Source organism: Podarcis melisellensis (genome assembly GCF_964234715.1).
Source record: "Podarcis melisellensis genome assembly, chromosome: 5".
NCBI lineage: Eukaryota > Metazoa > Chordata > Lepidosauria > Squamata > Lacertidae > Podarcis > Podarcis melisellensis.
In genome coordinates this window covers 64,981,785-65,006,262 of record NC_138537.1, presented here as the reverse complement: position 1 = coordinate 65,006,262, position 24,478 = coordinate 64,981,785, and the positions used below count along the sequence as shown (strand labels likewise).

Sequence of the window (24,478 nt, the reverse complement as noted above, 5' to 3'; positions counted from 1 at the left end):
GTACTAGACTAATCATAATTAACCTCTGCTGTGTCTAAGATTAGGGAGCACATTTTTTTCATTTGGGGACAATGTGAAGTTATATCCAGGGCGGTGTTGAACCCAAGTGTTTCGTTTCAAAAATTCACAACACTCACAAAAAACCTAAGCAAAAATGACAACACCAACATTTTCCTTCATTAATTTTCATTGGAGAGACTTTGAACTTAAGCTAGGTGAGGGGATTGTTGGTAGAATATCCACACAACTTTTCTGAAAATACCTAGAACTGCATGTGGCTCACATTCATCTCCCCAGACCCTGGGGACTTGCAAAGTCTCCCGTGGGACCTGAAAGGTGACAAAACTGAGTTCCAGTTAGTTCCAGCTGAAAAAAAGGGCTTAAGCTCAAGCTGTTCTTAAGCTCAAATCATTACAAATATACGGCAAATGTGGGCTTGAATTGCAAGATAATGTTAGGAAATTTGTTCCCCACCTGCCTGGTAAAGTCACCTGCACTCCTCTCAAAAAACCTCTGCAGAGGAGAAATGTATAACCCATTTGGAATCTGGAATTTATATGTAAAGATTTAAAAATTTAATAAAAAATTGACAAAGGAAACACAAACTTCTGGCTGCCCTCCTGAACAATGAAGGATGGGGAATACAGAAGGGAAATTGTCCAACATTGGGTAGATGACAGCCATAGTGCTATAAGACACACCAGACCACAAGACACACCTAGTTTTTGGAGGAAAACAAGAAAAAATATATATTCTGAATCTCAGAAGCCAGAACAGCAAGAGGGATTGCTGCTGTTAGGATATTTCCGTTCCACCTTAAGAAGGGAGCAGGTTGTTGTGTCACAGCCTGCGTATTTCCTGTTCACAGGAAGTTCATGTTTGTACATTGCTTTCGTTTTTCTCTCTGTGCCTGAGACATCGAAGCAGGCAGTCATGTTTTTTTTCTTTGTTCTGACCAACGCTGAATAAACTTGTAAATATGCTCTCCTGAGTGCAACTTTCGTTGTGCGAACTCTGCTGATAGAGCGTGCATGAGCTCTGGAATGTGGAAAGCTATTTCCGAGGCTTCGTGTCACTAATTGACTGATACTGTATCTACAGGAGATCGATGGATCGTCCGGAGGCGGCTTGGGGGCCATGATGGCTTTTGTCTCCCTGGCAGTATCCCAACAGCTGCACAGTGAAAGCAGCTGTTCTGGCTTCTGTGATAGCTGCGCAGCCTGCATTCAGTCCATAAGACATACACACATTTCCCCTTACTTTTTAGGAGGGAAAAAGTGAGTCTTATAAAGCAAAAAATACGGTAGTTGCCAACAAGGCTAATTTGCCTCTAAGTCCTTAAGTCACAACATAGCACCCAGAAATTCAAATAGATTTGCTGTGCCTCTTTAGTCAGCTATTATGTTCCAAGCAAATCTGGTCTAATGAATAAGCGCTGCTTCCATTTCATCATTTTTAATGCCACCACACCTGTTGTATAATTAAATGCTGCACTGCTACAATGACTTCTTGCTTCCTTGCAGTTTGTTACATTCTAGATCTTTTGCAACATTTATTCAAGGTCTCAGCTCCATCTGAGTACCAACGGCAGGTAAGCAAAGGGCTATTTTTAAAAAACAAAACAAAACACTGATCTTCTTAATTTGAGTATGGTGATATATTCTTTATCTTGCCATTTTCCAAATTGTTTTTTTTTTTTATAAATATTTTATTAGGTTTTTAATAAACAAATTTCCACTTTCAAATACATACTTCCATAAATCCAATGGACTCCCCCCATCTCCCGGGCACTGCATTCCCTGTGTAACCAAAACCTCAGCAATTTGTTAACTTGTTTTATACATAACAATATATCTTCCATTTTATCGTGTTATCTGATGTGAACATTTCAATACAATTGCATTAATTTTTAATTTCCACACAATAAAAATATTTCGTTACCTCACTTCTGTCTTATAGTGTCTTATTTATCAATTCAGAAATTTGCCGATACTGAAGCTATACCTTCCTAGAGAGGAGCATTTTTTAACATTCATACAACTTATAATGCTTTTTCAAATAGTCCTTAAATTTTTCCCAAACTTCCTCCGTTTCTTCTTCTCCCGAGTCTCGAATTCTGCCAGTCATTTCAGCCAGTTCCATATAGTCCATCAGCTGCGTCTGCCATTCTTCCAATGTGGGTAGATTTTGTGTCTTCCAGTGCTTTGCCAACAGAATCCTCGCTGCTGTAGTAGCGTACATAAAGAAAGTTCTATCTTTCTTGACCATCCTCTGGTCTACCATGCCCAGAAGGAAGGCCTCCGGTTTCTTAGGTAAGGTGAATCTCAGCACCTTTTTTAGTTCATTATGTATCATTTCCCAGAAGGCCTTCACTTTCGGGCAGGTCCACCAGAGGTGTAAAAATGTCCCTTCCTCTTCCTTACATTTCCAACATTTATTATCGGACAGGTGATATATCTTTGCAAGCTTGACTGGGGTCATGTACCACCGGTATATCATTTTCATAATGTTTTCCTTCAAGGCAGTACATGCCGTGAATTTCATTCCGGTGTTCCATAACCTTTCCCAGTCTTCAAACATAATGTTATGCCCCAAATCCTGTGCCCACTTTATCATAGAGGATTTGACAATCTCATCCTGTGTGTTCCATTTAAGCAGCAAGTTATACATTCTCGAAATTAGCTTAGATTTTGGCTCAAGCAACTCTGTTTCTAGTTTCGATTTTTCCTCCTGGAAACCCACTTTTTTGTCTGCTTTAAAAACTTCCTGAATTTGAGCATAGTGCAACCAATCTCGCACCTTGTTTTTTAACTTTTCCATACTCTGTAACCTCCATTTATCTCCAATTTTTTCAATTATTTCCCAATATTTAGGCCAGTGGGCCTCCATATTGAGTCTTTTACGTGCTTTGGCCTCCATCGGTGAGAGCCACCTCGGAGTTTTACTCTCCAATAAGTCTTTATATTTTGACCAGACCATGAAAATTGCCCTTCTGACAATATGGTTTTTGAACAATTTATGAACTTTAACCTTGTCATACCACAAATATGCATGCCACCCAAAAGCATTATCAAATCCCTCCAGGTCAAGGACGTCGGTGTTCTCCAATAGAATCCAATCCTTCAACCAGCAGAGGGCTGCAGCTTCATAATATAACCTCAAGTCCGGCAGGGCAAACCCCCCTCTTTCTTTCGCATCTGTTAGTATTTTAAACTTTATTCGGGGCTTTTTGCCCTGCCAGACAAATTTAGATAAATCCCTCTGCCATTTTCCAAAACATTCCACCTTATCCACGATCTGGAGGGACTGAAACAAAAATAGCATTTTCGGCAATACATTCATCTTTATAGCAGCTATTCTGCCCAGCAAGGAAAGTTTTAATCTTGACCATGTTTCCAGATCTCTTTTTATCTCTGACCAACATTTCTCATAGTTATCCTTAAATAAATTCAAATTTTTGGAGGTCAAGTGCACCCCTAGGTACTTTACTTTTTTAACCACATTTAGTTCTGTTTCTTTTCTGAACTCCTCTATTTCAGTAGTTGTCAAGTTTTTTGCTAGAACTTTAGTTTTTTGTTTATTCAGCTTGAATCCCGCCACCCGACCAAAATCAGAAATTAATTCTAACGCTCTTTTAGTACTAGAGGCTGGCTCCTGTAATGTTAATACCAAGTCGTCTGCAAAAGCTTTCAGTTTATATTGTTTCTCTCCGACCACAATTCCCTGTGTCAACCGGTCATTTCTAATCATGTTCAGTAGCACCTCCAGGACTGAAATAAACAACAGAGGAGATAGAGGGCACCCCTGTCGTGTCCCTTTTTCAATTTTAAACTCCTCTGTCACCACGTTGTTTACTATCAATTTGGCTTTTTGTTCTGAATAAATTGCTTCTATTCCATTTTCAAACCCCCGCCCTACTCCCATCCTTTCCAAATTTTTCTTCATAAACAGCCAAGAAATGTTGTCAAAGGCCTTCTCCGCATCAATAAAAATCAACACCGCTCTTGTGTTTGAATTAATCTGTAAAAACTCCAAAATGTCAATGATGTTTCTTGTGTTGTCAAATAAATGCCTACCAGGGAGAAAGCCTGCTTGGTCCTTATGAATCACTTCATTTAAGACTTTCTTAAACCTACTTGCCAAAATGTCTGCAAAAATTTTGTAATCCACATTTAGGAGTGAGATAGGACGGTAGTTTTTAAGTTGAGTTTTTTCAGATTCTAGTTTTGGAATCAACGTGATGAAAGCTTCTTTCCACGTTTCCGGTGCCTTCCTCCCCTCCATAATCTGGTTACAAACTTCCAGCAATGGTTGTGTCAATGAGTCCTTCAGTACCTTATAATATTTGGAAGTAAGCCCATCAGGTCCCGGAGATTTGCCCAGTTGGAGGTTCTGAATGGCGCATTCAATTTCTTGGGTTGTAATATTACAGTTCAGGGTTGCTCTCATTTCCTGGGGTATTTTTTGTAATCCATTAGTTATAACAAATTGGTCCACCTCTAAGCTTTTTTGTGGCCTTTGAGAGTAGAGTTCTTTGAAATATCTCTGAAAGGACCTTCTAATTTCATCGGGTTTCTGAACCATTCTCCCTTCAATCTCTAGATTTGTAACTGTGTTAAGTTTTTGTCTCTTTTTCAACTGCCAGGCTAACAATTTTCCACATTTGTTTGCAGATTCGAAGGATCTTTGTTTCATTTGTTTAATTTTCCATTCCACCTCTTGATTTATCAGTTTCGAGTATTGTGCCTGGAAAAACTTCACTTCTCTCAATACTTCCTTTGATTTAGGCCTGGATCTCAGTTTTCTCTCTCCTTCTCTTATTTTCTCCAAGATCTTCTCCTTCTTTTCATTCCAGAGTCTTTTTTTAATCGTGTTCTGTTGTATTAGAAACCCTCTTATCACTGCTTTGCTTGCGTCCCAAATTATTCTTTTTTCCACATTTGTCTTTAAGTTTATTTCGAAATAGTCCTTTAAAACTTTTTGGGCCTTCTTAACAATCTCCTGATCTCTTAACAAGGCGTCATTCATTCTCCATCTGAACGATCCGGTTGTATTTAGTCTCAATTCCATTCTCAAGGCGTTGTGGTCGGAGCAGGTTTTTGGGCAGATTTCCACTTTTCTGGTCTTAGGCGCCAGCCCTCTAGTTATCCATATTTGGTCGATTCGCGTCCATGTCATATGGGCCTCAGAAAAGAAAGTTCCTTCTTTCCCTAGAGGGTTCTTGATCCTCCATATGTCGATCAAATCCAAATTGTCAGTCATTTCAAAAAAGGTTTTTGGAAGCCTGCCATCTTTCGTTATATTAGCACTTTGTGACTTATCCATATTCACTGAGGCGACACCGTTCATATCTCCCAACATGATAATGTTGTTATAGTCCAAATAGTCCAGCATAATCTCGTGCAGCTTCTTAAAAAATTCCGATTTTCCATCATTTGGGGCGTAGATTCCTAGAATTAAAAACTTTTCACCTTGTGTCTGGATTTCAATTGCCAAAATTCTGCCCTGTTCGTCTTTAAATACAAATTTTGGGGACAAGTTCTCCTTTGCATAAATCACCACTCCTCTTTTCTTAACTTTATCCGATGAAATAAATTCTTGGCCTAACCTTTTATTGATTAGCACTTTTCTATGGAGTCTTGTCACATGTGTTTCTTGCAGGCAAATAATGTCCAATTGTTCTTTTTTCAAAATATGAAATACTTTTCTGCGTTTTTCTGGAGAATTCCCGCCATTTATATTCCAACTAAGAAGCTGTAGAGACATCCCGGTTTACTTCTTGGGTATCACAGTTGGGTATCTAGTTTGTCGTCCTTTTCCGGAAGCTGTGGTGCCGGGCCGCCTCCAGATGGTATGGATCCTGGTGGTAATCCCGGTGGTGGAGGCCAAGAATCTACGGCTCTCTTTTGGAGGTCCTCCTCGTTGTCGTGTAGGAACTTCTGGTGGTCTTCTGGTGTTTTAATTCTTACCTTCTTTCCTTTGTAGGTGAATGACAGACCTTGAGGAAATTCCCACCTATAAGGGATTGCGTTGTATCTTAACAATTTGGCCAAGTCTGTGTATGTGGCTCTAAGGTCCAACAAATATTTAGGAATGTCTCTATAAATTTCTGCCCTTTTGCCTTCGACTTCCAGGGATTTTTTAAAGTGTTGGCCTAATATCTTGTCTCTTTCCTCTCTTGTTCTCAAACAAACCAAACAGTCTCTGGACTTATCTTTCTTAACCGATCTTCCCAGTCTGAAGGCCGTCACAATCTTGAAATCTTTATCTTCTTCAACCCCCCAAAATTTAGAAAACAGCTCCGTCAAGAATTTCTCTAGGTTGCCCTGTTCCAACTCTGGGACAGCCCTCAGCCTAAGATTACATTCCTTACTTTTCAGTTCCACCATTGACAGGTAGGCTTGCTGTTCTCCTACCTGTCTTTTCAGAGGTCTTACTTCCCCTTTGATCTCTTCCACCTTCTTGCACGCTTGCTCAGCTTTTTGATTGGCTTCCGCAGCTAATTTGTAGTTCTCCGCCGTAGCTCCTTGCAGTTTCTCAATAGCCTGAGTGTGCTGCGAAACCTGATCTGTTAGCTTGCTGATAGTAGATGTAGCTCTATCAATTTTAGATGACTGATCGTCCACCTTCTTATTCAAAAGTGCCAATTGTTCCAAAATTTGTTTCAAGACTGGATCAGTTCCTCCAGCTGCCATTTCTTCTGTAGCAGGCGTTTCAACTTCCTCCTCCTGCGCCGTCAACACAGTTGGCACCGAGGATCTACGATGATGAATCAAGGTTGTTTGGACAAGCTGCCCAGCTCTCTTGTCTTTTTTCTTTTCTTTAGCTTCCTCAGCTAAAGCTTCCTTAGCTTTAGCTGCTCTTGTTTTCGCTGGGCCACTCATTCCACAGCTGCTGTTCAAGGTCAAATAGTCTTTCAATCCATGAGAAAGGCAAGTCCAGAGTATAAACAATTAAACCACAAAAAATCCCAATAAGATACAGTTCCCAGACCACTATGCCTCCGCAAATCCACTAGGGGGGGTTTTCAAAGGAAAGAAAGTTTCTTTTCCACCATCAAAGCTCCTATTTCAACTGAAATCCCCAAGTTCAGAAAGGAGGATTTCAGAAAGTTCTGTTTCAAATTAGTGCCACAAGTGCCATTTTCCAAATTGTACTCTTAATGAAAATATAACTGATTGCTAATTATCATAGGACTCAATCCTGTAGATGTCGAATCTCAATGAATGAATAATGCTTAATATAATGTCATACATGTTTAAGCCCCAATGAAATTTGCAGAATTAAAGCACTTCACACTGTGAGATTTACAGTGGAATCCTATGCATGTCTCTACATAGAAGTAAGCTCCCTTGAGTTCAGTGGAGCTTGCTTCTAGGTAAGTGTATGTAGCATTGAATCTTTTTGCTTGTTAACCTGTACTCACCTGTAAGTCCCATTGAACCCAGTAGGGCTTACTTTTGAGTACCAAAAACTGCATGTACTTTTTTAAAGACCGATTTAAAGAAAGCAGCTGGAAATACATTGTTTGGGCTTCCAGGGCATTGTTTGGGCTTCCAGAAAAGAATATGGGGATATCTCATGCAATTTTGTATTTTATAAATAAAATTAAGTAATCCTTGAAGAGCATTTCTATACCAGCCTCTCACAAAATATAAGGGCAATGTACAGCCACATAAAAACACTGAAAAGCAATACAATGCAATTGTTAAAATAATTCCTTATGCCTGTGTTGTTGTATGTTACACTGCAAACTGATAGGATCTTCTAGAAATATTTTTTTGGGGGAACAGATGAAGTCCCACAATAGGAGTACCTGAATGAAAGTCCAATTGTGAAGTGCAAATATGATCACTGGATTCAGTCCTGCAAGAATTTGTACAGTGAACTTTTGCTCAGGCCCATTATCTTATTTTATAAATTGTGGGGTACATATTTATGTTCTGGATGAAATTCAATATCTATCATTCACCCCATATTTGCCTTTATTCTAATGTTTCTATTTGTTGCCAAACAACATTAAGAGATTTCAGATTATGGTGTTTCCACCATGTGGAACAACAGTGGACCTAGCTAGACATGGCGCTAATTACATGAGGAACAATTGTAACATGGTTTTAAAAGTTTTGAAAGCAGGAAGTGGGTTTTCATTTGACACCACAGCATCTTGGGAGGGGGTTTGAAGCCTTCCCAGTCAAAATCTTCCCTTTTGGCAATTGGCACCAACAAAGAAAATCCTATTGGACATGAGAAGTGGCAGGAGATTGGTTACTGGCCTAGGAAATTCTACTAAAAAAAATAGAAATAAAATAAAGTGTTGTTGTTGTTGTTTTTTTGGTGTCATGTACTAGGCAAGATTTTTTCTCACATCCCATTGAAGTGAGATGCAGTTTGCATCATGATTTTGGGTACTATGTTTTCTCCTCACTGTTGTTCTCAGGAATGTGCAATTGTCTTATTAATTGGTGAAGTGATGGCAAATCAGTGGCACACAGATAATTTTGGCAGTAGTTGGTTAATTCTAGAGCTGTAACTAACGTTTCCAAATTTCGGAATGTGAATTTTGTCTCACACCAAGTGTTGATACCAAAATTTGATTTTTGACAAGCTGAAAAAATAATAATATTCACTTTATTACATTGCATGCCCAGGCAGAGACCCCCCGACCCCAGGTGACACCCAGGGGAAATAATGACACATGACACATGTTATGGGATTAAAACTGGCTACAACTTTATTAAACTTTTAGATTTGGGAAGACCTTGGCTTAGGCATTGGGCATTTATCCCTCCCAGTCCCCAGGCACACCTGGGGCACATCAGGGTTAACCAATCTATCTGGGGATTGGGCTAGCTCTGAATGACGTACGTTTAAGCAGAGAGCCCGCCCCCATTTCACCGCAACACAGGGGAGTGCACTGACAACCTTTCAGCGTATGGCCAGTGACTCCCCTCAACACAGCCCATTTAATGGGGAACCCTGGGATTGAACCCACTTCATGCCCCCCATTGAGGGAAGAAAAACTAAAGGATTCTGCTCAAGGCCTGAAACCACCAAAGTTGTGACGTTTTGCTATGGGGAAGGTGAAACCTGCCAATGTGGTGAAAATTCCTTTAACAGAAACCATTGCAAGACTGTAGCAGTGTCTGCATACCTGTAAAGAAGAGGTTAACCTGCAATAAAAGGCCTAAACAAAGTGAGGGTAGGGCAGGTGAAACTCTGGAGCTGACTGAGAGCTCCTAGGTAGGCTCCACCTCCTTATATGCTTAAAGAGTAGACCCTACCCTTACTTGGTCTGCTCCCCTGGCTCCACCTCCCCAGTCACGATTGGTTATTTAAACTGAGGTTTGCTGGAACCTCAAGGTTCATGACTTGGGGAGGTGGTCCAGGAGTGCTCTGCTGGGAGACATGTAGGATCGGGGGTGCTGCGCTCAGGCATGCAAAGGGCGTCCTCTGTTTGATGTAGAGTGCGGCCATTCTACTCTGTGGCATCTATCAAATATTGCCAAATACCAATTGCCACTGTACATCTACTGTCCTATAAGGTCTCCATATGTCAAATGGAAATGTAAAAACCTTTAAGAATATTGCAATACATTGATATTGTATTTCTTTGAAACTACTGGTATTGCTTTACCCAGGCCTACAATGTGGCTCATTTTGGTCGTGGCCTGCTTAATCCAAGAGGCTTCCGCTGCAGAAGAAGTTATAAGTGGGAGACATTTGAATCCTCAAGAATTTATGACTGTCGTAAGTTGCTTATTCAAATGCATTTCCTGCAGAATTTCGGATCCTGTGTGGGTTATCCGAAAGAAACTGATTATTCATTTGCAAGTGTTTGACACAAGCCATCTTTTCTGGTTAGGTGAATGACTCAATCGGGCTAATTTATGCCCTGCTGAAAGTTCAGAGGGCCTAGCTTAATGTAAATGTTGACTTTGAGCCTCCCTGTGTTAACAGGAGATTATTACCTAAAGGCAAACATGAGTCCATTATGAAAAACTTGGCATACATCTTATGTATTTCTCTGTGCTGGTTTACCACACAAATTAAGCAATTTGCCTTAAAGTAGCACAAAATGATTCTTCTTTGACTGTTTTGCACCAGCATGGAGAAAACCAGAGGCAATCAGCATGCTGGGCCACTGCACACAAAAATATTGGCCAAATGTTGATTGATGCTGTTAGGACAAAGACAGCCAAAATGGATTCCAATTCCCATCAGTTCTAGCTGGCATGGCTAATGATCAGAGAAGGTGGGGGGGTTGTAGTTCAAAAATAAAATAAAATTGGCGGGTACCACATTGCCTATCCCTTTGTTAGATGGAATTAAAACCAGCCTCTTTGACAGCTCTAATGTATTAACTGGGCTTTAGCTTTGAGCTTTTTGGTGCTTACTCTTTCTACACTTGCCCTCTTGTGCTGCTGTTAGGGGACTCCTTTCTCACAAGAGCTGAATGTGGGCCTACCAGGACGATGGTGGAGGAAGGTCCTAGCGTATTTCTCAGAATCTGCTCCTGTATTCATTGAATACATGAAAGTGTCCCCATGAGCACCTCTCTGAACTTTGCCAAAGCTACTCCCTGCTCTGCTGAACTCCTAATGTACACCCATATGGAAGGAAACAAGTCTAGAATCAGGAAATGTTGAGGATCAGAGCTTTTTTCCAGCAGGAACTCACCGGAACTCAGTTCCTGCACCTCTCTGAAGGGCACCATTGCCACTCATGGTGAGGTCTAGCACTTCTTTCTCTAGAAAAATAGCACTGTTGAGACTGGTGGCAATATTTAGCAATTAGATTAGGGAGCCTGGGAAACTGGTGCCTGGGAATTTTTAAAAATTTAATAGGAAATGTCTGGGATTTTGTCTGTTCCCTGGATTTGTACTTCTTGGCAATGCTAAATTAGATAGAACCATAGCACCATAGAGTTGTAAGGGACCATTGAGATAATCCAACCTAATCCAAACCCCCTGCTTGATGCAACAAATCCAGAGCTATAGCACATCCCCTGCTTAAAGATCACCAGCAAGAGAGGTGACACTCCCCTTCTTGGTAATTGCTTCTGTTCTTGAATACTGTAAGCCATTTTGAAGAGAAGAAGAAGAAGAGTTTGGATTTGATATCCCGCCTTTCACTCCCCTTCAGGAGTCTCAAAGCAGCTAACATTCTCCTTTCCCTTCCTCCCCCACAACAAACACTCTGTGAGGTGAGTGGGGCTGAGAGACTTCAGAGAAGCTTGACGGACCCAAGGTCACCCAGCAGCTGCATGTGGAGGAGCGGAGACGCGAACCCGGGTCCCCAGATTACGAGTCTACCACTCTTAACCATTACACCACACTGGCTCTCTTTGAGACCTGATGGGTACTAAATTGAAAACAACAGCAACAACAGCTGAAGCCTGTAGGTCTAATTCTGCCCTCTGTGGCAGCAGAGAACATGTTATTTCCCTCTTGTAACCCTTCAGTGCTTTTGAATCTTCAAAGCCTTTCAAATGTGCTATTTCATTATTTCAAGAAACAACCCTTACTGAAACCTTGTGAAGTGTGTTAGTATTACTACCTGCTAACTGCTGATGCAAAAACCTGATGCTGAGCACTACCTAGTGGCCTGTGATTAAGGTGAGACTTGAACTAGGCACTTTCTAGTTCAGTGAAGATGACACAGTTCTGAAGATTAAGTTCTTGAATCAAATTAGAAAGTGCTTTTTTGTTTTTAGATTGGTTCACTTTTGTTATTGGTTTAAGAAAGCTAAAAGCACGGGTGGGAAAACTGTTGGTTCTGCACATGCTGGACTCAACAACCTCAGTCAGCCTGGTCCCTGGGCAAGGATTATGCAAGTTACAGTCCACCCACCCACATGTGAATGGTGCCTGCGGCTTAGAGGCTGTCTCATAAAGTTATTTATCTTGGCTCTGTATATATGCCTTGGGGTGTGGGATGGGGTCATGATTTCTTTTCCTCCCAATCTGCAGGATGAAGTCATTCAATACTGGGGATACCCCAGTGAAGAGCATGAAATTCTGACGGAGGATGGCTATTACTTACAAGCAAACAGAATTCCTTGTGGAATGAACAGTTCTGGCAAGACAGGTAATTTTGGGATGTAACAGCTGTGCATTTGGATTCATATTTCTTTTTTGTAAGTTGTTTGAGTTTCATTTTGGGGGTGGGGGTGGGAAGGTCCCAGCAAAAGCTATAGTTAATTAATAAATAAGCTAAACTGTCCCTGTTCACTAGGGAGAATTCCTGTCTTCTCAAACCTTACCTTGTTTAAAACAGTTTCATTTATTTTATTGTATGGCCTTCTGGATCAACAATGCTCACTCCTTTGTCATGCTGAATAAAATGGGGGTAGTCAAAATCACACTCTGCTGTGGATTACAACTCCCATCATCTCTGACCATTGGCTATGCTGACTGGGGCCCAATGCAGATGGAAGCCAAAACATCTGGAGAGCACCAGGTTGGCTATCCCATCTTAAGATTGATTATAGCCGCATGTACTTATCCTGGAATGAAAGAGAAATGAGATGCTTCCTGTTTAAATATTACACGATATTCACTTTCTGAGTGGATGCGCATGGGGTTGGGCTATAAACATTCATTTAGGCATGCTTAAGATCAAAACAAATGTTTACTAACATATCCTGATTCTGAAGCCAGGCTATAGCTGAGTAATCTCTGAAAGACATCAGCAGCAGTGTCTAATGTGAAAGGTGGGGCAGGGTTAGTGGTCCTTCATGTATGAGGAGTACCATAACAACATCTCTTCTTATCTGTGAAATGTTAGGTGGTAAGAAGAGGTGCAAAAGAATTACAGGAACAAGTAACCATGTCTGGCCTAGAAAAAGTGACATTTGTTCAGTAACTCTGTAAGTTCAGGTGTATCCTGCTGGAGTCATCACTATAAAGCATCACAGTGGGCAGGTTTGATTCTCCAGTATAAGGCAGAGAGGTCACCCCCAGATTATATTTCTTTGCTTTCTTTTCCAGGGCCTAAGCCCGTTGTTTTACTAGTACATGGCTTACTTGCTGAAGGTAGGTGCTGGATTGCCAATCTTCCCAACAACAGCCTGGGATTCTTCCTAGCAGATGCTGGCTATGATGTTTGGATAATAAATACTAGAGGGAGCAGCTGGTCTAGAAGACACAAGACCTTGTCAATTGACCAAGAAGAATTTTGGAATTTCAGGTATGTTAAGAGGACATTTTGGAGCTTAGACAAGAAGTACGCTTTTCCTGAGTCCTGTCCCTGGCATACATCTATAGCAATCTTATAGGGGAAGCACTTCACTCTTGGACAGGGCTTTGAAGCATGGCAGAAGATGTTCCAATTGAGGTCTTGTAGCAATATATATGACTCTGCATAACCTCTTAGCAATTTCTAGGCTACTCCCATGTTACAGAATTGCATGTATTGTTGCATGTTACAGTTGCATGTATTGTTGTATGTGTTTATGCACTGATTATTTTAGTAAATCTGGCATGTATATGCATATGATATCTGTATATTATTACACATATAACCCCACTTACTTAAGATTAAGCCCCAAACTTACTTTGAATTGACATGGTTAGTAGTATGCTGTTAGATGTTTACCTTAAAAAGGAAGGGGAAGAGTAACATGGAAGGTCTACAGGTTTCCCTAGCCTTGTTTTACACTGTGGCAGTTGTTTGTCTAAGCGAGAAAGAGGTTCTTCCAGGATCTTCTGTTTCTGTATCTAAGCGTAGGTGGGCAATACAACTACTGTGTTTTGTATGTCTGTATTTCAGTTTTCATGAAATAGCAATATACGATATTCCAGCAGCTATAGACTTCATCCTAAAGAAAACTAAGCAAGAAAAATTATATTATATTGGCCATTCCCAAGGTGGGACACTAGGTAAGTTATGATCAAGTTATTGAAACGTATTTCATCCTTGTAGCCTTTGTTAATTGTGTTGGGACTAGAAGTTGAATATGCAGTACTGAGTCTCTAAGAAGACTCATCCACTGAAACTAAGCTGAACCCTTCTGTTGTTGAATCCTGCATGTATGCTTTATTGAAAATGGTTTGCAACTCAGGGACAGCATAAAGAGCCACTTACACACTTGTTGTTTAGTCGTGTCTGACTCTAGAAAGAGATAATTGCTTAAGGTGAAAGCCAATTAGGGTTGCTCTGATGATTAAAAGCATCTATTCGTGGAACAGAATCACAAACTGGTGTGGAAGTGTGGAAAACTGAATTTTGGACTGGGAAAATTAGGAAGAAAGAGAATCTGAAATTGACGAATTGGTTAATCCCTAGTGTAAGCCCCACTGCATTCTGTAGGACTTCTGAATAGCCCGGAAAAGAGTGCACTGTTAAGGATTCATAGGAGCATAAGAACAATGCAAGTATTGTTTCCTACCCCAATGTACTGTCCCAAATACTTATGGCTCCCATTTATGAAATGCTTTGGGGTTGTTGTTTTTTTGCAGGTTTTATTACCTTTTCCATCATTCCTCAGCTTGCTCCGAAAATCAGTCTCTATCTGTCATTTGCTCCTGGCTACACATTGGTAAACAGCAAAGGACTTTTCTATAAACTTTTGGTAATTCCTGATGGACTCAGAAGAGTAAGTATTTCTTATATGATTGAATTACAGTGGACTCAATATCATTATTTCTGAATAGTTTTGAGTGTTGGGTGATTCCCCTTTGTCCAATTTGCAAGTGAGCTGGATAAAAGAAGGGATCTCCAAACACTCATCCATTTTTGTGTTATGACTGTGATAAAGAGCTAAAGGTAATTAGACATGCTTCTAAGCAGATTTGGAATTATTTGCACATTTTTGTATTTCAGCTCATATGGGGCAATAAAGAATACTGTCTTCTTAGCAAGGAATTGAAAGCCCTCACTGCCAAGATATGCAGCTACCCAGTTATAGACAAATGGTGCCTCCGGTTCCTTTCCCTTGGGGTGGGATTTAACGAGAAAAACTATAATGTGGTAGGTGCTTTCTCTTTATATCTTTTGACACAAGAAAAAGAGAAGTGAACTTCTACACATGAATACAGTATGCAGCAGCAGCAGCAGCAGCACTATAGCAGCCCAGCACACACTAAACAATTGTTTTCATGTTATATTTTGCATATTGAATTCTAATAAAGAACCTGGGCCCTGATGTCTGCAGGGGAGAGGTCAGCTTGAAGTTTTACTGATGAGTGTGGCCCACTGGGTGAGCCTTCTCTATAGTGTACCCCAAGTAGCAGAGCGCCCTCCATTTACATGAGATTTCTCTGTATGTTTAAAGTTGCTATTGAATATTTATAGGATGGAGCTCTGCAACATAAAATAAGCTATGCAAGACGTTATTTGTAGAGTTTAAGATCAGAACGTAAAGCCTATGGGTATCATATTAAGCACTGGTATTGTGCTGGTTCATGCTGCAGTGTTGCCCCTAACCAGTCATGGAAGAGAATTAGGAATGAAAAGAGCTTGCTACACAAAAGCATCATTGGAAGAGAGCAAAATAAGAGAGACTGTGGAATGTGTTTGCTGTTTTCATACAACTTAAGGCAGGACATCTTACCTTGTTTTTCCAGAGTCGAGCAGATGTGTATGTTGGAATCTTTCCTGATTTTTCTTCTGTCAAAGCAGTGGACCACTGGAGCCAGGTAGATTTTGATAACTGTCTTCAGCGCAGTGCCAAGGCCTTAGTCCAAAGTCTGGTATTTGGACTGAATGTGCCATTTAGAGTATGTGTTTTGTATTAATAATCAAATGGGCAGGGCATACCTTCCAAATGTCCCAATTTTCCAGGGCATACCTTCCAAATGTCCCAGTTTTCCAGGGCATACCTTCCAAATGTCCCAATTTTCCAAGGACAGTCCCCGAATTATGAAAGCTATTCCTGCTTCAGATTTGATCCTGGAATCCCCCACCAGTGCTGCTACCACCAAACTTGGGGAGGTGGATAAGCAAGTGGTTGTACCGAGTGGCAGTGTCTGCGGCTGAGAGGGAGCCTCCTACCATGGGCAGCTCGTAGCAGCTGCTGGAGAGCAGCAAAGAGGAAGAGGGGCTGCCACCGTGGTGGCCCAGCCTTGTGTGAAGTGCCTGCTCTGAGGGGCAGGCAGAGGGCAGAGATTGGAGCAGAGCACAAGGAGTCTATATTTGTTTATTTTATAAAAAGGGTTCACCCCCCCATCTACATCTAATCTCGCCCCTTTCGAAAACTTATATTTTAGTGTATATTTTTCTTTTTGTGAATTTACCAAAGAATAAAATAAAATAAAATTAGAATGAAGGGGCAGTGGAGGGCATGTGTATTGCATCCCATCGGTGCAGTGCTGGCCCTCATTTTCCTCCTGGTAGGAAATGCTCTGTGGTGGCGGGGAAGGGCCAAAAAAAAGAGGTGTCAAGGAGGGTCAGTTGGGGGAGAGTGAGAAATGCCTCTATTTTCATCTGAAGAATTTTGGAGGGTATGCTAGGTTGGTTAGTGGAGTCCTTAGTTATACATATATTACACCCAGTGCTTTTTTTGGGGGGAGCAGGGGTACGTGGACCCCTAAACATTCTGTGTTGCCCCGACCGACTGACCGATGGACGGACCAACATGCCAGCTATCTCTGCAGTAGCAGCGCGGACTGGAGCTCTATCATTCTCCTTACCGGTGCCTGGGGAGGGGAGTCTGGGGTGGCAATGGTGGGGGCAAAAGGTCTCCTCCTCTTCTTCTTCCTCCTCCTCCTCATGCCAGGCTACAGCCAGCCAGCTAGCACTCTCCCCTTCTCTCTCAAGCCGACTCTGCTGTGGGCCTTTCCGTACTCTCAGTGTCACCTCCTCAAGTCCCCTCGTCTAGGGGTTGGGAAGGTGTTGGGGGAGAGGAAGGGGGCTGAGGGGGAGGGGGAGCAGTCAAAGTGAGAGTTCTCCTAAATATTTTTTTTAGAAAAAAAGCACTGATTACACCAATATTTAAAGATCAGCACAGGCCCTAGACAACTTGGGACTAGGATACCTTTATATGCCCTCAAAAGATTGCTAAGATTTTCAGCAGAGGCCTACCGGCTATACCATGATAAATAGAATGCCAACTTGTGACATCAAGGAAGTGATATTCACCCTCTGGAGTATGCTCCACATGCCACTTTCCTGGTGGAAACAACAGTTACAAAAATAGTAAAATAGTTTGGCTTTTATTTATATATGTTAATTGTTGTATTGTTTTAGTTTATGATAAATATTTCTATCATCTATCTATCTATCTATCTATCTATCTATCTAATCTATCTATCATCTATCTATCTATCATCTATCTATGTCTATCTATCTTTCAATGTAAACCACTTAGGGATCATGTATATTTAATGATATAAAATATTATATATTAATTCCTTAAATAAATTAAATATTTTTACACACATTTTTTAAGGGGCTCCACTATTTTAAGCAAGAGGTTTCATAAATATTGCATGAGGAGGAATTCTGGCAATTCACATCACCTGAATTTGTATTAGCACATGACTATGTTTCAAAATTAAAATTTTCAAACTCTACATACGGTAATTCTTGTCCTTCTTCTAGGTCACTAGGACGCATAAATTTAGATTTTTTGACTATGGATGCAGGAACAAAGTTGTATACAATATGGTAAGGAAAAGGATGAGTTTGGGTTCTGTTTTAAAATTCCGCATTTAAAAAATGCGGTAATGTTTGAATTCTTGCACACTTGCTTCAGGGACTCTTAAAGACTGAGAGAACATCAAAGAAGTACACAGAATTATGGGTTGGATCCAACACTGCGCACACAGAGTTCCACTTGCACAATTAGGGATCCCCTACCTCTGCTCTGGGGCCTCTCTCAATCCTTGGCACAGATTTTGAGAGTGTGCTGCTTGGCAGCAGTTCAGTAGTGCATGCAGAGGTCTATAGCACAAACAGATCTGCAGGGCTGGATACGATCCAATGGTTTTATTTCTATGGAAGCAAACAGGCAAATAACAATTATGCATTCCAGTCTGGATCCTGACCTTTGCTTCTTTTAATTTCCTTACTAGATGTCCATCTACTTTCTTAAAAAAAAACCAGCAGGACCCCATCATATTTCTTCTTGAGTAATCAGTTCTTTCATTTTTAATATTGCAACATGTTTTCACATGCATAAGTACATGGTACCTTGGGTTACATACGCTTCAGGTTACACACTCCACTAAGCCAGAAATAGTGTTTCAGGTTAAGAACTTTGCTTCAGGATAAGAACAGAAATCGGGCTCTGGCAGTTCAGCGGCAGCAGGAGGCCCCATTAGCTAAAGTGGTGCTTCAGGTTAAGAACAGTTTCAGGTTAAGTATGGACCTCCAGAACAAATTAAGTACTTAACCCAAGGTACCACAGTACTCTACTTTTTCATTCTATACCCCCCATGATGGTTATTCTCATTAATGTCTTTAGAATTCTTTTCATCTTGTCGTCATCATCATTTTAACTGTGATGTGTTCACTAAATAGTCCTTATCTGTGGGAATCAACAGAGATTCTTGTACCATTTGTTAAGAAGTTTTTTTTCCCACTGGGGAGCAGAGATGGTCAGCTTAACGTGCGAACTTTTGTTGAATTTAGCATGTATAAATTATTGTGTGAATCTGATTGGCAGCCTTAGCATGGTGCCCTCTGCACATTAGAGAAATCATTTTCTCTTCTCAACATTAAAATGCTAGAATTTCCTAAATAAAGGAGTCAGTAAAATTTCGTAATGTTCTTCCTCAGGTTGTAACAAAGTATTGTAGGATATTATTAACTGTCACTAAGTAAATGCTGATCAAATATGAAATATGTAAATTAAATTCCTGCATTGATATCCATTTTTTGCTATTACATGTTTATGGGATTGTCACTTCACACATTCCTTTCTGATCTTGATTCACATGATCCGGAGCATAATATTATACATTAGAGTAATTAATCTTCAACTACCAAATTAATGGATCTGCAAAAATGTACTTCATGTAACTAACATTTTAACACAGGAGGTTTTGCTATGTGTTACTGGCCCAGGAAAAACATGCAAGTACTAAAGAGGGGTAAATGTATAAAGGGAAAAATAATAGTTTTTCCGATGCCATACATCCCAGAACACTGAAGGTTCAGAATGAGGAAATGTCAGAAAGGTACGAAAATATGACAGTGTCATCATTGAAACCTATTTCTGTTTTATTTTTCACCCCCAGACCACACCCCCATTCTATAAAATAGAATGCATGGAAGTGCCAACAGCTTTGTGGAGTGGAGGACAGGACATTATGGAAGATGTAAAGGATATTCAACTCTTAATCCCTCGAATCCCTCATTTAGTTTTTTACAAGAATATCCCTGATTGGCAGCATCTGGATTATATCTTCGGTCTCGATGCTCCAAAGCAGCTATACCCTGATGTGCTTAAACTGATGGAGAAGTTCAAATAAATTCTGTATTTAAAGTATATGTTTCCTAGCATAACTAATAGTTGCTGATAGACTTACTTGAAGTGTACATTGTCTCTCTGATTATCCCTACCCGCCTGCTTGTTTACACTCTCAAATAAGTTCAATAAGAAGGAGATTGAGAAGCTGAAATGTGTTCAGAGGAGGGCAACCAAGATGAACAAGGGTCAAGAATCCAAGCCTGATGAGGAACAGTTAAAGAATCTGGGTATGTTTAGCCTGGAAAAGGAATGATAGGTAAAGAGTAAAAGGACCCCTAACCATTAGGTCCAGTCGTGACCGACTCTGGGGTTGCGGCGCTCATCTCGCTTTACTGGCCGAGGGAGCCAGCGTACAGCTTCCGGGTCATGTGGCCAGCATGACTAAGCCGCTTCTGGCGAGCCAGAGCAGCACACAGAAACTCCGTTTACCTTCCCGCCTGAGTGGTACCTATTTATCTACTTGCACTTTGATGTGCTTTCGAACTGCTAGGTTGGCAGGAGCAGGGACTGAGCAACGGGAACTCACCCCGTCGTGGGGATTCGGCAAGTCCTAGGCTCTGTGGTTTAACCCACAGCACCACCCACGTCCCAAAAAGGAATGATAGCCATCTTCAAATATCTTAAGGTCTATTACATGGAAGAGGGAACAATCTTGTTTTCACCTGCTTTGGAGGGTAGGACTCAAACTAATGGCTTCAAGTTACAAGAAGGGAGAATCCAGCTAAACATTAGGAAGAACTTTCTGACAATAACAGCTGTTCAACAGTGGAACAGTCTCCCTCAGGAGGTTGTGTTCATTGGAGGTTTTTAAGCAGAGGTTGGATGGCCATCTGTCATGGATGCTTTGGCTGAGATTCTTGCATTGCAGGAGGTTGTACTAGATGACACTTGGGGTCCCTTCCAACTCTACAGTTCTAGGATTCTAATACAGTAAGTATCACTAAAAGTGGAAGCAGTCTACAGTTCAAAAAATAGCATGGGGAAAAATACAACCAGAGGATGTATAAGCTATGCCACTAAGACATTCAACTGCAAAACCCTAGGAGGCACCACTAGGGAGCTATTGTTTGCTCCAGCAAAAGAACCCTGAGGGCCAGAGAGAAGCTGTCTGTGGGCCATCAAGGGATGGTTTCTTCCACATGCCTTGCCTCTGATGGCTGGTGAAAAACTCATTGATTGCCATCAGTGGTTAGCTGATTTCACCTGTGTTGCCCAAACTTTAAGCCTTAGTGCCTTCTGATTCTTAAGGGAGTAAAGAAGTCTGTTTGTGAGCTCAATTTGCTTGTTAACCTTTGTTATGTGAGCAGTAAAGGGACGCGGGTGGCTCTGTGGTCTAAACCACTGAGCCTCTTGGGATTGCTGATTGGAAGGATGGTGGTTCGAATCTGCACGATGGGGTGAGCTCCCTTTGCTCTGTCCCAGTTTCTGCCAACCTAGCAGTTTGAAAGCATACCAGTGCAAGTAGATAAATAGGTACCGCTGCAGCGGGAAGGTAAATGGAATTTCTGTGCGCTCTGGCTTTCATTGCGGTGTCCTGTTGCACCAGAAGTGGTTTAGTCATGCTGGCCACATGACCTAGAAAGCTGTCTGTGGACAAACGCTGGCTCCCTCAGACTGAAGCGATATGAGCACTGCAACCCCATAGCCACCTTTGACTGGACTTAACCATCCAGGGGTCCTTTACCTTTACCCACGTAAGCAGTGTGCGTCCTTAAATATGCATGTATGTATCGTATGTATGTATGTATGTATGTATGTATGTATGTATGTATGTATGAGAACCCCTAAGGAAAAGCAAAGGCACAGTAGGAAGAAAGCAAAAAATGTACTTCAGGGAGATTTGAGCCTTCTATACCAGTATGTTAAAACTTTATATATGGGCCAAGGTTGATGGTTGAAATGAGGGGGAAGAAAGCATGGACTATCTATATTGTAGTGCAGAGCTTTCCAAACTTTTCTTGTTGGTGACACACAGTTTAGACATGCATCATTTTGTGACACAGTAATTCAGTTTTACTAGCATACCGGAGGACTGCGGAGAGAATTTGTGCAACATACCTACACACTGCAGCCAATACACTAATGTGTCACAGCACACAGTTTGGAAAGCTCTGTGTAGGTGTTTATAATACAGAATAGAGCCATTACTATTTGGAGAGAAAAGAAGTTATAGTGGCATTAATCATAAACTGCTCTGCCCACAATTTGCAACCAGAAATTCAGGTTTCACAGATATTCTACTGCACATATCATCGCTGATTGCTCACACAAGTGACAACAGCCATTACAAGGTCGGTTCCATTGAGAGCTGTCACTGTGATCTGAGGCAAATAAGAAATTGATCAAAAGCTTTAAACTGATCACAATGATGCAACAGGAAGGTGCACATCTGAAAAGTAGTTCCATGTTCTGTTTATCAGTGTTTGTGAAATTCCTGCTGGTTTCATACACATTTTGGGGCCCAGCCTGAAGGAGCGAGTGACAGAGTTCAGGAGTACATCTCTAAAACATTTCAGCTTCTGCATATGACCCATGTCTCAGAATAATATAGATGCCACAAAGAAGCTAAATGTAACCTCTGTAGTAGAGGAGAAGAAGACTAGCATGTAAAAATACAAACTAACACAGTTTATGTAGTCAATTGCATAGTGGTAACTTACCAAACAGCAGGAAAGGAAAGTATTGTGTCAGTAGATGAGTCCTCAAAGAGACCCCTGTTCAACATCCAAGACTCTTCAAAGCTGTTTAAGTATGACTTACCCCTCTGGATTGGTGGGTGGGGAAATGGAATTCAGGCAATCTTAAAGCTATGGTTTCCCCAGTAGTGATGTATGGAAATTGAGAGCTGGACCATAAAGAAGGCTGATCACCAAAGAATTGATGCTTTTGAATTATGGTGCTGGAGGAGACTCTTGAGAGTCCCACGGACTGCAAGAAGATCGAACCTATCCATTCTTAAGGAAATCAGCCCTTAGCGCTCACTGGAAGGACAGATCGTGAAGCTGAGGCTCCAATACTTTTGCCACCTCATGAGAAGAGAAGACTTCCTGGAAAAGACCCTGATGTTGGGAAAGATTGTGAGGGCACAAGGAGAAGGGGACGACAGAGGGTGAGATGGTTGGACAGTGTTCTCGAAGCTACCAGCATGAGTTTGACCAAACTGCGGGAGGCAGTGGAAGACAGGAGTGCCTGGCGTGCTCTGGTCCATGGGCTCACGAAGAGTTAGACACTACTAAATGACTAAACAAGAATATACATGGAAAGGATCACTTGTATGAGTAATAATAAATGAATCAATATAGTCAGTGACCACAGACGAAAATTTGGGGCCAGCGGATAGGGACTGGTGGAGAGGGGCTGGAGAGGGAGTTGGGAGGTAATGATGTGTAAAATGAGAGTACAGTAAAAAATGGGCTTGCCAGAACAAAAGCTACAAATGAAGATGATAGACATGATCCAGGTTTAAAAATCCTTTAACTACAAATCCATACCTCCACCATCAAAAATTTGTAAAGAATTATTTTAAAAGGAACAGCAACAACAATAAGAAAGGGAATGGAAAATCTAAACTATAAAAAAACCCCCACAGGAATGAGCGAGACAGTACTGCTTCCACCCTCAGCTCCCATAGCAAGAAGACTCAAAATGGTTTTGCCCTGGGGAGAAATTAGGGAAGGCCCAAGTAGGGCATCAGGCCAAAGAGTTGGGAAAGATTCCAGAAGCTTCTTCTTCTGCAAACACAGCACTTTTATCACTTCTTATCAGCACTCTCCTTCTTGCCCTAAGCAGTAGAAGCTTTGCTAGTTTGTCCCATTAAACTTTAATTAGTTTAATGTAAATGCCCAGTGCACTTCCTTCTTTAAAAGTCTCACCACGGCAGAGGATTTCGCGCAGCAGCTAAGAAGGGCAGGAGAGGCAGCATCTTCCCAAAAAGGAGTCCTGGAGCATGCGGTTTGTAAATCAAAAATAAGGTTTATTTACAAAACACCAAAAAACAATCCTGGCGACGAATCACACATCTCAGCAAAACACACACCCAAAGGGGAGAAGGGGAAGAACAAACAAACAGGGGGACTATTTATACAGACTCATGTTCCTGGAAGCCTAATGACCTCCAGCTGCTCAGTGATTAGAGCGTTTCTGCTACTCTTTTAACCCTTTGATAGCAACACCCCCTCTCGCTCGTAACACTGAGCTGTACCAACCTTAATACAAATTTAAACCTGAACAGAAACATTTATGAGATTGCGGACTCAAAGCTTTTGTAAAACCGTCTGCGAGATTTTCTTGGCTTGGACAATACTTTAGTTCAATTAAACCTTGTTTTACACTTTGGCATACATTTTGATAACGGATATCCAAGTGTTTTGTGTGCGCCTTGTATTGACCTGATTTAGCTAGTTTAATACAAGGTTGATTGTCTTCCCACACTCTGATAGGTAGGGAACATTCTCCAAACAATTCTTGTACCAGTTGCTTATAAAATTCCAGTTCTCTACATATATCTGATAACGCATTGAACTCAGATTCAGTTGAACTTAAAGCTATAAGTGATTGCTTTCTTGATCTCCAACCAATTAGTGCATTTCCAAATTTTATCGCCATTCCTGACACTGATTTTCTATCTGGTCCAGCATCTGCCCAACTGCTGTCGGCCCAACATTCAAGTTGTGTGCTGCCCTCTGCTGATAGTTTTAAGCGAAAGCTTTTGGTAGTTTGGAGATACCTTAAAACTCTTTTTACTCCTTGCCAAGCATGCATTGATGGTTTTTCAGCTTGTCTACACAGCATGTTGACAGCATATGTTATATCGGGCCGAGTCCACTGTGCAATGTGGAGTAGACTGCCTATCGCTGACTGGTAAACCCCGGGATTACAGAACTCTGCCTTTTGCTCAGTTTGAGCATCCTTTGTGTAACTTAACTCCATTGGGGTTTTAACACCAGCACAGTTGTTCATTTTAAACCTTTCCAGCAACTGCTGGATTTTAGCTTCTTGGCTAAGCCAATAGTTACCATTTTCATCTTGCTGAATTTTAACTCCTAGATAAACAGATACATT

General features: G+C 41.2%; 1 protein-coding gene across 1 annotated transcript; it reads left to right on the top strand.

Moving 5' to 3' along the window:
- Positions 1–9,648: 9,648 nt before the first annotated feature.
- Positions 9,649–19,418, top strand: LOC309370643 (lysosomal acid lipase/cholesteryl ester hydrolase-like; the record flags this gene model as incomplete). The annotated part of the gene is made up of 9 exons (XM_081912555.1): positions 9,649–9,750; positions 11,973–12,090; positions 12,993–13,191; positions 13,774–13,883; positions 14,463–14,599; positions 14,827–14,973; positions 15,570–15,695; positions 17,545–17,610; positions 19,185–19,418. The coding sequence occupies 9 exons, from the start codon at positions 9,649–9,651 to the stop codon at positions 19,416–19,418; spliced, it is 1,239 nt and encodes a 412-aa protein (XP_081768681.1).
- Positions 19,419–24,478: the final 5,060 nt, after the last annotated feature.